The sequence below is a fragment of the Crocuta crocuta genome, unplaced genomic scaffold, assembly GCF_008692635.1.
Source record: "Crocuta crocuta isolate KB4526 unplaced genomic scaffold, BGI_CrCroc_1.0 scaffold54, whole genome shotgun sequence".
Classification (NCBI taxonomy): Eukaryota; Metazoa; Chordata; class Mammalia; order Carnivora; family Hyaenidae; genus Crocuta; species Crocuta crocuta.
Window position 1 is genome coordinate 2,915,021 of NW_027530356.1, and position 16,348 is coordinate 2,931,368.

Genomic DNA, 16,348 nt, shown 5'->3' on the forward strand with positions numbered 1-16,348 from the left:
TAAATTGCATGCATCATAGCCTAGTGCCCCTAAATACCTCATGGTGTTTCCTAAGAATCAGGATATTTGTTTGCCTTACCACAGCACAGTCATATGCTTCATTATATTTAACATGACATACATTCTAATTTTGTCAGTTGACTCAGTAATGACCTAATAAAATTTCCCTTCTTTAGTAGAGCCCAGTCTATCAGATAATACATTTAATTGTCATGTCTCTTTAGCTTCCTTTAATCCAAAATAATTTAACAGCCTTTATTTGTTATGACATAGATACTTTTGAAAATAAATTTTTGCACCTCTACCTTTAAAATTTTTTTGTTATTTTTTTATTGATTAGATTTAGGCTGTGTAGTCTCATTCACATCCAGAATATGGCAGAGGTAATGTTGTGTCTTCCTCAGTGTGTTACATCAGGAAGCACATGATATCCGTGCCCTTCACTGTTGATGTTAATTTTGATTTTGCCTGATTTGTCCTTGGCATTTTAATGCTGATAATTATATCAGCTTTGCCTGTCCTTTTAATCTTGCTTAATCAAAAGTCTTAGACTTCATCTAGATGATTTGCTTACTGGAGTCTGAAAATACTGATAGACTCAGATGAACTAGCAATAATTTTAATCAGCCCACTGTGAGCCACAGAAATAGATGTAGTAGAACCTAAATTTACCAACTGAAACTACAACAAAGGAAGGATACTCAGTCTGAACACGAGAAAGATTTAAATCACAGAACTTAAAAAAGTTAACTGTTTTGCATATTTTGTTGGCCTTCGCAACCTGTGATCAAATTACTGCCAAGCTAACTGTATTATTAATATTACAGTATTATTTGTACCTTCTCTAATGATTAGCACTGTCTAACAAAGGAATGTTTACAACCCTGTATATATTAAACTGGCTCATGGATTGTGAGGGAAAAGAACACTTCAGCCAGGCCCTGTCAGAATGATAAATAACCACTCTCCAGCTTTTAGGATTTAATGTGTCCAAATATTACCTTTAGTAACAAAATCTATAGATACTCTTAAGAACCAGGAAATTTTCAGGTGTCTTTCTGCAGTGACATTAGCTGTTGGTGTTTGTTGTTTCAGGTAGACTACAGTAATACCTACAAGACTGCAAGGACCCAGAGCTGCATCCACCTTCTTAGTGAGGCTCATCTGTTAGTGAGGGCTGCCCTGATGGATGCCAGTCAGTTGGAACCTGCGGAAAAAGCAGAGCTTTTAGAAGCATTTAAAGAAAGCTGCGGGCACCTTGGAGACTGCTATAGCAGGTTGGCGATGCCTCTTGGAACTTGTTAAAGAAGCCATCTTGAGTTTTGGGTGCACCCACTAGCTTTTCCATCTCTAGTACCTACCTGATGAATGGGAGACGGCATGAGGGAATGTGGTTCGTTTATTTATTTCACAAGCATTTGTTGAGCACATATTGTGCCAGGTACTGTGCTAAACTTAGAGTTCCCAAGTTGAACATGGCTGTTTCCTGCCTTCAAGGAATTACAAATTTTTTATTTATTTAAAAAAATAAAGTTTATTTATTTTGAGAGAGACAGAGACAGCATGAGTGGGGGAGGGTCAGAGAGAGAGGGAGAGAGAGAATCCCAAGCAGGCACAGAGCGCGATACGGGGCTTGAACTCATGAACTGTGAGATTATGACCTGAGCTGAAATCAAAAGTTGGACACTTAACCCACTGAGCCACCCGGCACCCCTAGGAATTACAGTTTATTAGATGAACAGTGAATCTTGAGTTCACAAGTCTCCCTCCGCTTAATTTAAGATTTAAGTTTCTTTCAGGCTTTCTTGGCACATTCATGGCCGTGAAAATCCCTCAGACAGCAGTTATTACTACTTTATTGCCTATTAACCTTAAGAGAGAAAAACTGGTTGGTCTGTGACTTTAATCTTAGTAGTCAGTGCTTTTATGATTTCAGGAAGGGCCTGGGATGGATAGTGGTTTTTATTTTTGAGAATGATCTTTATAGATTTTTTGTATATGATTATTTCTTTTTTTTATATATACACATATTTTTTTATTTTTATTTATTTCTAGGAGAGAGAGAGAGACAGCGTGAGCAGGGGAGGGTCAGAGAGAGAGGGAGTCACAGACTGAAACAGGCTCCAGGCTCTGAGCTGGCAGTCAGCACAGAGCCCGACGCGGGGCTCGAACCCACGAACCGCGAGATCATGACCTAAGCGAAAGTCGGACGCTTAACCGACTAAGCCACCCAGGCACCCCATGTATATGATTATTTCAAAGGCTTACTTGACCCATGGGAATGAGTATCAATTAATAAAATAGATTTTTCCTGTCTATCAAACACCATTATTTTAAAGCCACATTATAAATATTAAAATTCACTTACCGAATTATTTTTTTTTATTATGAACAGGCCATAGGACACTATATTAATTAGAATGACTTTGCAGCATAAACCGTAGGAACTTCTTCCAGCTACTAATGGCAGAAGAGTATTTTGAGATTTATGTCATCTGGAAAGCATTATCTGTTTTATTATCAAATGTGTTAGACATCCAGGCTTAAAAATGAGAGATTTGAGGGTGTTTTTTTGCTTCCTTCCCCTTTAGGCTTGACACCCAGTATTCCCACCTTGCCTTGCCATACTATAAGATGTCTGGTTTGTCTATGGCTGAAGTTTTAACCCGAGCAGACTGGCCATTAGAGGATGGATCACAGAAATACGAGAGGGGATTAATCTTTTACATTAATCATTCACTCTGTGAAAACCTGGATGAAGAATTAAGTGAAGTGAATAGAGTTTTCTACTTAGTTATAACTAACATTCCTAACTTTTCATTTTAGCAGTTTATTTTACATTACACCATTTAGAAGTCAAGTTCCAAATATTTTTCTTTGGTATTCTTCTTTTCCTAAAAAGATCACGAATGTGTCCTTGTCCTCATTAATCATCCTAGAACTATAGCTTGGAAAAGAGCTTATCATCACCTTCCCCTCCTTTCTCATTACATAGGTGGGGGAATGTGGTGCTTTGTGGTTGAGTGAACCGCCCAATGTGACAGGGGCCTGTCTTTAGAAGAACGACACAGGTCCAGGGATTCACCTTCCTTCTCATCTGCAGCCCTTTGCACAACCTACTTTCCCTACACTCCCAAGTGTCTGAAGCTTCACTTAGGAAATCCCAGCCCCGTGACCTGAAGACACTCTTAAGGCTTATTTTTAGCCACTCGTGTTTTTAAAAAGAATTGAATACAAATAGTCAAAACTGGACATTATGATACCAAATGTTTTAAGGTTTTGAGATAAATGAAGGTTTCTCATATAAGTTACCTCATTAAGTATCTTTTGTACTAAGCTGCAATCTTTTATAATGGACTTTTAAGTGTAATTTAATCAAATATTCATTTTTTTCTTTTGACCTCTTAGAATTTGAAATGCTAGTCACAACTTGGTACATATTTTCTTTTTTTTTTTTTAATTTTTTAATGTTTATTCATTTTTGAGAGAGAGAGAGAGCATGAGCAGGGTTGGGTTCAAGAGAGAGGGAGACACAGAATCGGAAGCAGGCTCCAGGCTCTGAGCTGTCAGCACAGAGCCCCACGTGGGGCTTGAACTCACAAACTGTGAGTTCATGAATCCGAGCTGAATTTGGATGCTTAACCATCTGAGCCACCCAGGCGCCCCAACTTGGTACATATTTTTGTTGCTTTTTCTTCATTATAACTCAGCAAAGAGATCACTTCAGGTCATCTCAAGTCTCCCACATTATTATCTTGCACTCTGTCTTTTTTTAATCCAAATGTAATACTTATAATTTTGTCTTAGGAATGTTTCTATCTTGGCTTTTTATCTTTTTTTTTTTTCTCTTTTTTGCTGATTTTGTTGTTCTCCATTGGCTAACTGACCTTTTATTTCTTATTCATGTTCACCAAAGGAATTAGCAGCAAAAGTGGTTCAGATGTTCCATGTGGCTGAGCCAAAACAACTGCCCCACATTCTCTGTAGTCCTTCTATGAAGAATATTAATCCGGTAACTGCCATCAACTATCTGAGCAAACTGGATACTTCTGGGTTCTCATCAATCTTAGTGACATTGACCAAAGCAGCGATGGCTCTGAAAATGGGAGATCTTGACATGCACAGAAATGAAATGAAAAGCCATTCGGAGGTACAGTGCCCAGCTTGGTACAGGCTGAAACAGGACCTGGTAGTCCTGAGGTGTTTAGCTTTCTTCTGGCTTCTGTCTAGTTCATTTTTTCTCAGTCATAAAGGAAAATAGACTTAATGCTAGAAAAGAAGTGACCCAAAGCAGGAGTGCTTGGGCTTTGGATCTGGCAAATAAAAAAGAAATAAGAATGGTAAATGGTAGCAGTGGGTACCCAAAGATGTTTCAGCTTTGTGTCTGGTATGTTCAGAGCACGGCACTTGGTACTAAAGAACATGCAAGCTCTGCCACGAGCTAACAGTCTGATCTAGCGTGAGGGATATGGTATGTCCACCGAAACAGAACAAAGTGATGCGTATTCAAGTACAGCAAGTGAGATGTTAGCCATAAGCCTTGGGAGTCTAGTAGTAGTAGTTGCATATGCTATCTTATTTAATTCTTGCAACATTGCTCTAAGTTAGATGTTATTATTACGCCTACTTTACAGATGAGGGAACTAAGACAAAGAGATTGAATAAGTTGTCCAAGATCACATAGCTGGTGAGTGCTTGAGCCAGGATTTGAAGCAGGCAACGTGGCTTCCAGTCCTGTGCTCCTGTACTGTTGCTGTGTTGCCTGTGGTCCGATGCCTACAGTGTGGCTTTTGTTTCTAAAACAAGAGAGCAGAGGTGCTTTTCGCCGCACAAATGATATACTGTTTGTAATGATGAAGACAGTGAGTCACTGTTGAGGTGTCCTCTGCTTTGAAGAGTAGAATTTTAGAAAGTTGAATCTTCTTTCCATAATTTTGAAAAAACCCAAGGTATGTTATTTTTACATCAAGTAGACACATATAAAGCTCTCTACAAAAGTAGGATATCCTGATGCTGAATTAAATTTTAATAACTTCTTTAAAGGCATTTAAAAATGATGCCCTTCTTAGAGTGAGAACTTTGTAGTTAAAGAAAAAAATGGAGACTGAACCTTAAGTGTACTGGCATGTATTTTCAAGATGAATGCAGTGTACATTTTGATCCTAAATTTCTTGTTTATCTGAAGATGAAGTTGGTATGTGGCTTCATCCTGGAACCTCGGCTATTGATTCAGCAGAGAAGGGGACAGATTGTTCCAACTGAACTTGCAGTGCACTTGAAGGACACTCAGCCTGGACTGCTTGTGGCTTCAGTTCTGGGCTTACAGAAGAACAACAAAATTGGAATTGAAGAAGCAGATTCCTTCTTTAAGGTTTGTCACGTTGAAAATGTAATGGCTCCGGAGGTAGCCTGATAAAACTGATGGGGGATGGGAAGCCGAATAAGAGCCTGGGGTGCCCTTTGTTTATTGAAAAAAACAGACTGACACATAACAAACTCATGCAAGTATAGATTAAAAGAACATATGTAGAAAAATTCCATTCATGCAACCTACAATCTGTTTTCTGTTAAAATGTCTCAGTCTACTCTGCCATTGCACTAATGTTAATGACAAATTATTAACTGCGTGGCCCACATGATGGAGTGTTACTCAGACCAGCTGTAACTTGATCAAATACTATACTGATGTGGGACATGGGGGCTTATCTCATTGTTTTCAAGGTGCTTTGTGGTAAGGATAAAGATACGATTCCTCAGCTCTTGGTAGACCTTTGGGAAGCTCAGCTCGTGGCAGGTCTCCCAGATGGGCTTCTTCAGGAGCTGTTTTTCAAGCTCACATCACAGTACATCTGGAGGTTATCCAAGATGCAGCCCCCTGACACCACACCACTGCGAACCTCAGAGGACCTGGTGAGAGAATGGAATAATATGTTAAATGAAACTTGTACATTACACATTATAGTAGTAAACCTTATTATTTTTAATGGCTTAGAATCAAACCTAGTTTATAGTATCAGATATATTTTTTTATATATATATATTTTTTTAATGTTTTTATTTATTTCTAGGAGAGAGAGAGAGAGACAGCGTGAGCAGGGGAGGGTCAGAGAGAGAGGGAGNCTGTCAGCACAGAGCCTAATGCAGGGCTCAAACACAGGAACTGTGAAATCATGATCTGAGAGGAAGTCACTCAACCGACTAAGCTACCCGTAGACCCCTAACATTGCTTACGTTTTAAATAATTTTATATTATAAAGAATGCCCCCTACTGCTGCTGTATTACTTAACTTGCAGTGGTGCCTCAGTAGACAAAGCAGAGGGAAGGGGCTTCCCCCCAAACACGTCTGTACTCCCTGGGGGAACTATTACAAAGTAGAACATGAGAAAAGACACATCTGCAGACCTCTGGACGGAGAGGAACTACAGAAGGCTTGTGGCCGAAGGAGACCTATCCTGGACTCATTTCCTGTCAGCTGCGCACACCAGAGCTATACTGTAGCCCTTGCAGGAGCGCTAACTGCTCTGCTTTACCACTTTCCGTCCCTCCCCTCCTCTCGTCTTTTTTCCCTCTCGTGGATGCCATGGCTAATGTGGATCATTCACTGGAAGTCACCAACTTCTTGAATAAGGGGGCTTTATCGGAATTGTCTTGAGAACTTATGGGAGAGCTTTTGTCTACCAAGGAAAGCACTAGAAATAAAAATTCTAATATTACTGTTAACTGTCTTTTGAGTAAAATTAGCTTAAAAGCTATATTGCTTTTTTTTGCTAGACAGTGTTTCTTAGGAATAGTTTAAAATGTAAAATATAAGGACATATTTAGTGCATTTTTTTTTTCATTTTTGGTGCAGTTTTATTCAGTGACCAGCAGCAAGGCTGAAACTTTCCTAGGGGAATAAAGTCTTTTAGAAGAAGAGACTTTCCAGGCAGAGAAGGACAAATATCATATGTTTGCACGTATAGGAGGATTAGGAGGAACTTAACTGAGGAACAAGGGGGAGAAGAAGNTTTTTTGTGGAATGGATGAAGAGAATCTGGTTTTGTTGTATTTTGTTTATGATAGGTTTCTTTTACATTTTAGATAAATGCCTGTAGTCATTATGGCTTAATCTATCCATGGGTTAATGTCTTAATATCATCTGATTCCTTAGCGGATAAAAGTTATACAGAAGACCTTTCAAAACTACAGGTAAATAAAAATGCCTCTTTTTGAAATGAATATGCATATTACAATATAGTAGCAGATTTAAATTTGGTGAGACCTCAGGTGGCCTGTTAATCTAGAGCGTATACTTTTTGGGGGACAAAATCCACCCTTAGGTTTACTCAGGGGCACTGGAAGACATTCCTGCCTCACCTGAACCTGCTAGAGGAATCCCCAAAGGCTAGTTCTGTTGCCTGTAGAGAGGGAGAGGGAGGTCACCAGGTCACGTGACTGTCTTGCCTCATTTTCAGGGTGTGCTTGGAAGTACTTTGTGAAAGGAAGGCATGGCAAATGTTTAGCAGTGTTTTTATTGATGGGATTCATCTTTTGTATGGCGTTCATTCGTACACGATCAGCCTCCAGCCCAAGCCTCCCACTACTATCTGTCTTACAGAAAACAGGTTCAAGTGGCCAGTTTGTCTGGCTCCTGAAACGGAGTTTTAAAAAAATAAGTATGATCAGGAAATGTAGATCATCCTGCAAGAATTCTGACTGTGACAGTGTTTGACTGCTAATGCGAAATAAGGTCCACCTTTGACTTGGTGGATCAAGCTGGGCTAGATGTGGATGTGATTTTATTTAACAGTTCAGTGGCCCTAGGACTGAAGTAACCCCCCACATCTGCTTTGTTTGGTCTGTCCAATGTAGTGGCAACGTATAAACACTGGAATTTCAAATGAAGAATTCTGAGTTTCAGTCTTTTCTTGGAAAGTTCAGCAGGACTAGTAACCCTAGGCTTCACTGCCTCTGAGACCTGAGAGTTGGAGCCGACTAGTGGCTCCCCTCCATGGTTGATGAATGTGTTGTCCTGTCTGCCTCAGTTCTCATCTCCATGTCTTCCTGGTCCAGATACGGTGTCTGGTGTCCATTTTCCCTATACCCAGCTGCCTCCGTGCATTTTCATCATCTCCTTTGGCCTCTTTTTCAAGCAGTGATTGAAAAGCCTCTTTAGGCTTTTGAGTTTGCGGCCCCTGATTTATACTGCGAACTGGCATAAGTGTGGTTACTGCCTATAGAAACCAAAATGTTGAGTTGGGGATTGGGTAAGGGAGGGAAGCACAAGAGCCCATATTACTTAGACGCAGCTTCTAGACAGGCCTCCAGTGTTGTCTCCAGAGATGGAGTTACTTACATTCATAAAAAATTGCCAGAGAATAATCTTGTCGGTTCATATCTCTAGTACCCTTACAGTATAGAAGTTCCTTAGGTGTCAGCTTCAGATATGTTCATTCAACAAATATTCCTGGGGCACGTGCTGTAAATGTGGTCTGTGGCATTAGATAAGCCAGGCAGGGAGGGCCTTGCCCTCCCAGAATGTGTGTATTAATTGCATATTTAAAATCACAGTTGTAACAAGTGCTGTTAAATCTCACCTGATAAAGCTTCAAAGCATATTTATAATCACTGCTTGGAAAAGTATGATTGAGTGATCTTTTAAAATTTATTTTTAAGTATTTAAAAAGAATACATTCTTTCTGGGAATCTTTGCTCTTAAAGCATAGAAATGTAGTCGGCCTATACTCTTAAAAATCCTTTTCCTAATTGTATCTCCTTCTAGATTATCTGTGGGTTGATTAGTGTTAGTCATTAAGAAAAAAATAAACATCCAGAAACAAAAGATGTCATTTGTTTTCACCTAGAAGGAGGTTCAGAATCACCTGATTTCTCTCTCCCCCACGGCCCCACCCCCTCACACAGATTTGATAGGAGTCTGTGTCTCTTGTCCTCAGTCACTGTACTAGTTATGTTTGTGGGAAACCTAAAATAAAAACCCTCTAGAAATCATCTACATGTCAAAAAGCTGCTATTTGGAGTCACACGGTAACTAGTAAATGCCCTGCCTTTTGCCATAATTGTCACGGTCCCCTCCCCCACTTCCCTGCCAACCACCACTCCTTAGATTGTGCAGGTGGAGAAGACAGGGTCTGTGGGGCTCCAGCCCTGCAGAGTTGGCTGCGGGTGCGGGATCTAGATCAGAGAAGGCAGTAAATAGTACGTGTGTCAGGTGTGGAAAGGAATCCATTTCCAGTACTAAAAACAAAGGGAGCACTCTGCTAAGGAGCAGACAACATTAAGAGTGTTTTAAAAAGTAGTAGTAACCTTTGGAGCATTTTTGATTCAGGAATATATGTGCTGTCTGGTGTTTCTGATTTTTGAACTTCTTGATGTTATGGATAAAACTAAGTAAAAGTTCATGGGTAATTAATTTTGCATCAAGCTTTGACTAGTTTCATTTTAACCATGCCCTGTTCCTTCCTACCCTGCTGATGATCCCAATGAATCTAAAGTTGATATAGAAATAATGTGTGTCTCCTTTCATGTTGGGAGATCCTACAAGTGGCAGATTATTGTGTTTGCTATCTTGTTGTCAGGGAATTATTCAGAGGAAGGTGATTATTAAACATGCAGGAAGGAAAGAGACCAACCTTAGACTCCTAGCCGTTCCTTGGTAGGTATTTGGAATAACATAATCACGGTGACTGTAAACAGATAGTTCACATTCCATATCATCAGAGAAGATGCTATAGTAAAAAGGATACAGTAAGAAGAAAATTAAGATATGACCATCTCATCTTTATCCAGAAGAAAGAGAAAAAGATTATTTCAGTGGTAAAACCAAAAATAGTGTTTATAGTTTAAATGCTTCAAAGTAAAATACCGGCAGAATTCTGAACACTCAAATACTACCTACTCTATGTCTATGAGCTTGTGGCAAATAGTATGGATACAGATTATTAGGTTATTAACAATTGCTTTAGTTATCTTTAATGTTAAATATTATTTTTGGTTATTATGTAGTGCATGTGTATTACAGAAAATTTGGAAGATAGAGGAAAACGTGAAAAAATAAAAAGTGGCTTTGTCATTCCACCCAGTGAGCTGATCTCTGTTTCAAATTTCAGTGCTCTTCCAAAGGCATTTCTGTCTGTGCATGTACCTGTGTAGATTTTACAAAACTGATCATGCTCTGAATATAATACTGTACTGACATTTTTCACTCATCATTTTATTATGAGCATTTTCTCATAATTAGCCTTTGAAAATAACTTTGATGGCTATATAATATTCCATCATATGAATGTACCCTAATTTTCCTTTTCCTTGTTTAACTTAGATTCTAGCTCTTCAATATTATAATCAGTCTTGAAATGAACTTCGTTGGGCATAAATCTTTGATGACAGTGTTGACTATTTCCTTAGGATAAGGTCCTCAAACATTCCCATTAGTTTTAGCTTGTAGTCTATCCAAAGCAACTAAAATCATGTAGTTTAGATATGATTGCTATTAAACAGATTTTTTTTATTATTTAAACTAGAGGTGGTTTCATGATTATTTAATACTTATGGACATTTAGACTTATACATATTGTATGTATGTATTCCAAAACTCTATTCTTTATGTTTCCTTTTTTTTTTTTTTTTTTGAAAGGAAGGCTTGGTCTTTTTTAAAAAATTATATTGTATATGTTGTACTTTACTTTTTGGGTGCCTCATACCATAACATTTCATTTTTCTGTTCCAAGTCTCTTATATGTGGTCCTGCGTTTGACATAGCTTCCATTATTCCATTCCTGGAGCCACTCTCAGAAGACACTGTTGCTGGCCTCAGTGTCCATGTTCTGTGTCGTACGCGTTTGAAAGAGTATGAACAGTGTATAGACACACTGTTAGAAAGATGCCCAGAGGCGATCATTCCATATGCTACTCATGAACTGAAAGAGGAGACTCGGGTATGCTTTTCAGCTTATGTCCTTTAGGCTTGATTAGTGCTAATCAGATTTGATATTCTTGTTGCCTTATCTGCAAAATGGGGACAAATTATATAAGTCCAACCTCACAGGTCTGTGTGGGTCAGAGGAGTATATATGTTTAATATGTTATATGCTTTGAGTACTCTTAGAGACTGTTATAATGTATTGTGATTGTATGTGATCACAATAAAAATCTCTCATTTGGAAATGAAGTAGGCTATTAGTGAAGATTTGGAAAACAAAATATTTTCTGGGCTATATATGGTCTTTAGCTTAAAAATTAGTAGAGTTTTAAACTTTAGTACATCTCCGTTCCTTCCTGCAACCCTCCTGGCTTCCCTTTCTTTCTTCTTGTTAACTACAAGATGATAACAGGACATGTTTGTGTTTCTTCTTGAAAATAGCCAACATATGTACAACATACATATCATTAGATTTTCAAATTATGAACCTGATTTATGTTATAGTTTTATTTAAAAAAATTAATGTTTATTTATTTATTTTGAGACATAGAGATAGAGAAAGAGCAGGGGAGGGGCAGAGAGAGAGAGAGACAATCCCAAGTACACTGTGCACCATCAATGCAGAGGCTGGTGTGGGGCTCAAACCCACAAACCATGAGATCATGACCTGAGCTGAAATCAAGAGTTGGACACTCAAACTACTAAGCCACCCAGGTGCCCTAGGGTTATAGTTTAAACAGAAGATGGGCCGCTAACATAACTTCTGTTGTAACAGTTTGTCACCTTGACCAAGATGATGTATTTTTGCCCTGTGCTTTCTTATAGTGTCTTGTTCTTGTTGGACATCTGAATGTAAAATGCATCAAACTTAAAATTTATTCATTTTTTTCTAAGATAGACTTTGTGGTGGAAAAAACTGCTGCCTGAACTTTGTCACAGAATAAAATGTGGTGGAGAGAAAGGTCAACTTTACCTGTCATCATTAAAAGGTAAAATGGTCTTTTATGCTTAATTATAAATTTAATTGAGTCTTAATTTTAGTTTCCATAACTTCAATCCTTGCTTTCTCTGTTTTTGTTCATGTGATTCTCAAATGAGGTGAAGAGTATCTTAGCAGAATCATCTTAAAAGCTTATATCAGCATTTATGTGCTCCCCCTCACATTTGATATTTATTTACCTCTTATAGCTATGGAGCTAATTCTTTTAAGTTAATCTTTTTAAATACTTAAATTATCATGGTCATAGAAACTCACAATCTCAGTATTTTAGAATTTTGAATATCCATTAAGAAAATTACATTTTTTATTAATGATCTGAGTATTTAATTTACTTCTTGTAGGAAATTAAGATTATTATAACTGTAAGCAAGTATTGAGGAATAACAAGGTCAAGGGATTTAAAAGTTGAGTATCTCTAAATCATGCAGTGTTTTATAGCTTAAGTGGTTATTGTCTGAATTATCATAGTTCATAGTCACTTATAAATTTTGATAGATATATGGTTATCAATTTGTCTAGTCTTATAATTGTTGGCCTGATGACAAGGGTATGGTTATATTGATTTCAGTGTGCATAAAAGATTAGAAACTGACACCAGGTTCTACTCCTGAGACCAAGACTACACTGTACGTTAACTAACTTGAGAATAAAAAAGTAAAAAAAAAAAAAAAGATTATATTTATAAATAAGAAAGAAAGAAAGAAAGAAAAGAAATTGGCAGTGTTGCAATTGTCTTTTCCAGCTGACAGAATTGATTTTTAAAGTGTTAGGCAGAGCCAGTGGCCATTGGAGGGTGTTTTTCTGAAGATGTCCATTTAAATAAAGTTGTATGCTTGTGACTGGGAAGATGTGATGACTTTTCATCCCACCCGTCTTCCTTTTTTGGTTTTTAGAAGGTGGAAATGTCAGATATATGATTGGCTTGTCCCACTTGGGTCACATTGTCACATAACTTTGAACTGATGATTTGTGTTGATTGATCACTTTTGAGTGCAATCTATCCCACATCTTCATACGTCAGCAGCATCATTATCTTAGTCTAAAGACTTCATCCTTTCCTGACCCACATTACATACTCTCTACCCTGGACCTACCCATTATCATTCCTCCAAACGTTCCATTTTTCTATAAAATATGTATTTCTATAAAATACATTAGTGTGTGCGTGCATGTATGTATGTGGCTCATGGGACTAAGTGCTGTGTGTGGTTTACCTTTACTAGACTCTAATTAACCTCAAAAGCTGGTATAGCATTTTATTGATTTTTCATGCTGCACCCTCCTCACCAGCACTATGCCTCTACATAGGAAACATTCTGTATTTACTGATTTGAAGGGGAGGCACCTGAATAACTTCAGGTCCACTTCCAAGGGAGGCCATTTTGTCAGCAGCTGCAGTACACTAGAAGAGACCAGGACTGGAGTCTGGGGACTGGAACTGAGTTCCAGATGTGCTACTTACAAGTAACCTGAGACAAGCCAATTTTTTAGTATCTCGACACTAGTGAGAAGTTCAGGATTGACTCTAGAAATAAATGTTAGGCAAAATCATAAGATGTTAACTTTGGAGATGGAGGTCAGGAACCTATACAATATGCTTAGAAGCTTCTACTTCTTATCTAATACAGCATTTCTCAGCCTTGGCACTATGTACATTTTGGACCAATAATTCTCTTGTGTATGTGTAGGTGTCCCCTATGCATTTTGGGATGTTTGACAGCATCCCTTGCCACTAAATGCCAGTAGCTCTGCCCCAGTTATGATAAACAGAAATGTCTCCAGACATTTCCAAATGTCTGAGGGTGGGGTGCAAAATCATTCTGGGTAAGAACCATTGCACTGATGCAGAGCCATTGAAACTGGGGTTAGTGATTGGCTTGTTTTCTAGAAATATTTGTTACTGTTTTTGTGGGAATGAGCTATACTTGCTATTTAAAATGTTACTACTGTTGTAAATCATAAAAATGAAGTTGAAAAAGTTATTTAAAATCACATTAGACAGAAATAACTATTTTCTGCATCTGATAAATATTTTCTAGACACACTGGAGGACTTAAAGTACTCTACAGATTTAAGATATTGACCTTATTCTTGGAGTCATAACCTGCATTATCCCCTCATTGGTTGGCAGAAGTGGAGAATTGGGCAGTGGCAAGATTTTTATTGGCTTTATAATGTCTATACTGACCCCCAACTCAGGTTTTTAAACCTAGGATACTACTTACTGGCTCCACATTTAGGCTAAATAAACCAGTTTGATAGGGAAGTATTGATAAGTCATGTTTTTCATATGGGTTTTGCAAACTAGTTAGTAGTCATTGTTTATTAAGTTTCTACTAACTTTTTAGATACACATCATATTTTAATTCTCAAAGGACTCTAAAAGCTAATAGATGACACCACTACATTATAGATGAAAAAACCAGGACTCAGGAGAGTGATTAAGGGACTTTCCTAAAGTCACAGACAGTAGGTGGAAGAGTGTGATCCTTCCAAAGTCCATCTGATTCCAGAGCTAGGGATCTTTTCCATTTATCACTGTTGATCCATTAACTTTTTAGCAGCATTGGCATATGCAAGGGGATGATTTAGGTAAAGGATTTTGTGTAAGGGATGATTTAGGTTGCTGAATATTAGCAAGATGACTTTAGATGGATGCACATACATCTGAGCAGGAGATTTGATATTTCAGTCATTCTGCAAATAGTGAAAGTGGCAGGCAAATGAGGCTCACAGAGCACTGGTGTTTATTGCATACACTGTTCTTAAGTGTTACCCCTTCTCTTCCCAGCAGAGGGCAGTATGTATGTATCAAGAAGCAATAGAATCATAAAATTGCATAGCTCTATTTACAAAAATGTTTACTAAATCCCTTCGTTATTAAAGATGTACACTAGAGCACATTGTTTTACAGTTTGGAAAAAATTGTCATAAAGACAGATTTGTGCTTATTAAAACATGGAAATCTCATAATAGAGAGGAACTGATTTAGGAAACTGTCATCCAACAATTTATATTATTTCCTGTCTTGCACTCTTTATAAGTTAGCTGCAATATAGCCCTAATATTAAAGACAATATTCAAATGATTGTATTTTTCTTTAGAGGCTAATAGAAATATACTGAAAAATAACGTAATAATCCAGCAATAAAATAGTAAATCAAAATCACATGGAACTAATATAACAAACTTCAGAGCATTCTAGAGAGAATGAAGTTGTTGTTAAAACCATAAGTAGGCTGTGGATTTAAAAAACTGGTTTTGTTTTCCCTTTGTATTTATAACATTTTGTTACCTGAACTAGCTTCTAATTGGCTGAGTGATAAGAAAATTGGATGAAAGACAGACTTTCATTTCTAACTGATACTCTTTCCTACCAACAGAAACGCTGTCAGTTGTTGCTGTGGAACTTGAACTAAGGGATTTCTTGAATGTCCTCCCAGAAGATGGCACCGCAGCATTTTTCTTGCCATATCTCCTTTATTGCAGTCGAAAGAAATCATTGACGTGAAGGTATCATCGGAAAAGTACCACAGTGCCACAGGAGACTGACTTTTTAAGAAATTGAATGTCAGGTAAAAACGTAAATAAAGGATTTTCATATTGAACACGGACACTTATTGCAGATGCCTTCAGGCTGCTCACCTTACCAGATAGTAGTAGTATTAGCTTCTTAATTTATGACCTGAATCCGTTTAATTGTCCAGAATGTAGGAAAGCTACAAGACTTCAGAATTTCCTCAAAGAAGGCATATGTTTTTAAAGGTGGAGACAGAATTTTATTACAAGGAACATCAAATCAGTGTTGCTGGACACATGACAATCTTTTTTGCCCCAGAAACACAAAGAAACATTTTGTAGGTATGTTTGAAAAGAATGTCACTCCCAAGTGGTCCAGAATTTAATCTTGATTTTTTCCAGATTTCTCTATTAGGTCACTTTGGTTTTTTGTTTTGTTTTTTGTTTGTTCTGAATAATCTTCATGGAGAAAGAGGTCAGTATTTTCCCACAGTAAAAGATTTCAAACTTTACTTTTTTGTTACTTTTTAAAACTCATGCTGTGGTTTCTCTTTGAATCAAAGGAAGTAGAAATTTACAAAGCTAGCTTTCTTGTTGTCTGGGTATTAACATAATTCATTGAATGCATGTCTTTCAGCCAAAGCCTTGTCTCTATTTTTTGTTGATGTGTACTTTTGTTCTTTTAGCTAGAGTGTGTGTAAAAATAAAGGACTACATGATTGTATTCACAACAGTGTCTTCTTTTTAAATCTCTTAACAATTTTGAGTCCATGTTCAGCTTATTGATAGTGTGCTTTGACTTTAGTTAAGGCTGGAAAAATTCTATTCACCCAGCATCTGTCATAGCTCTGTATCGAAACTCTTCTCCCGATGTCAGTGTTCATCTTTACCAGGATTTACTCTATAGAAT

The 16,348-nt window shown here is 37.6% G+C and overlaps 2 protein-coding genes across 7 annotated transcripts in view; one reads left to right on the forward strand and one right to left on the reverse strand.

Annotated features, from left to right (window-relative positions):
• The window catches only part of HPS3 (HPS3 biogenesis of lysosomal organelles complex 2 subunit 1), a 37,231-nt gene extending 21,069 nt beyond the window's left edge, over positions 1-16,162 (forward strand). For 2 of the 5 annotated variants that reach the window (XM_077765881.1, XM_077765884.1), the window contains 9 exons: positions 1,096-1,277; positions 2,592-2,772; positions 3,917-4,150; positions 5,186-5,371; positions 5,722-5,910; positions 7,082-7,189; positions 10,729-10,935; positions 11,818-11,908; positions 15,303-16,162. In XM_077765881.1, the coding sequence (XP_077622007.1) occupies positions 1,096-1,277; positions 2,592-2,772; positions 3,917-4,150; positions 5,186-5,371; positions 5,722-5,910; positions 7,082-7,189; positions 10,729-10,935; positions 11,818-11,908; positions 15,303-15,430 (1,506 nt within the window). In that variant the 3' untranslated portion in view covers positions 15,431-16,162. Of the gene's footprint in view, positions 1-1,095; positions 1,278-2,591; positions 2,773-3,916; positions 4,151-5,185; positions 5,372-5,721; positions 5,911-7,081; positions 7,190-10,728; positions 10,936-11,813; positions 11,909-15,302 lie in introns of all 5 variants that reach the window. The other 3 variants (XR_013335589.1, XM_077765883.1, XM_077765882.1) reach the window with 3 other exon arrangements.
• The window catches only part of CP (ceruloplasmin), a 64,900-nt gene continuing 54,041 nt past the window's right edge, over positions 5,490-16,348 (reverse strand). For both annotated transcript variants that reach the window (XM_077765880.1, XM_077765877.1), the window contains 2 exons: positions 9,631-9,726; positions 5,490-5,907 (listed from right to left, as the gene is read on the reverse strand). In XM_077765880.1, coding sequence (XP_077622006.1) covers positions 9,632-9,726 — 95 coding nt within the window. In that variant the 3' untranslated portion in view covers positions 5,490-5,907; position 9,631. The remainder of the gene's footprint in view (positions 5,908-9,630; positions 9,727-16,348) is intronic.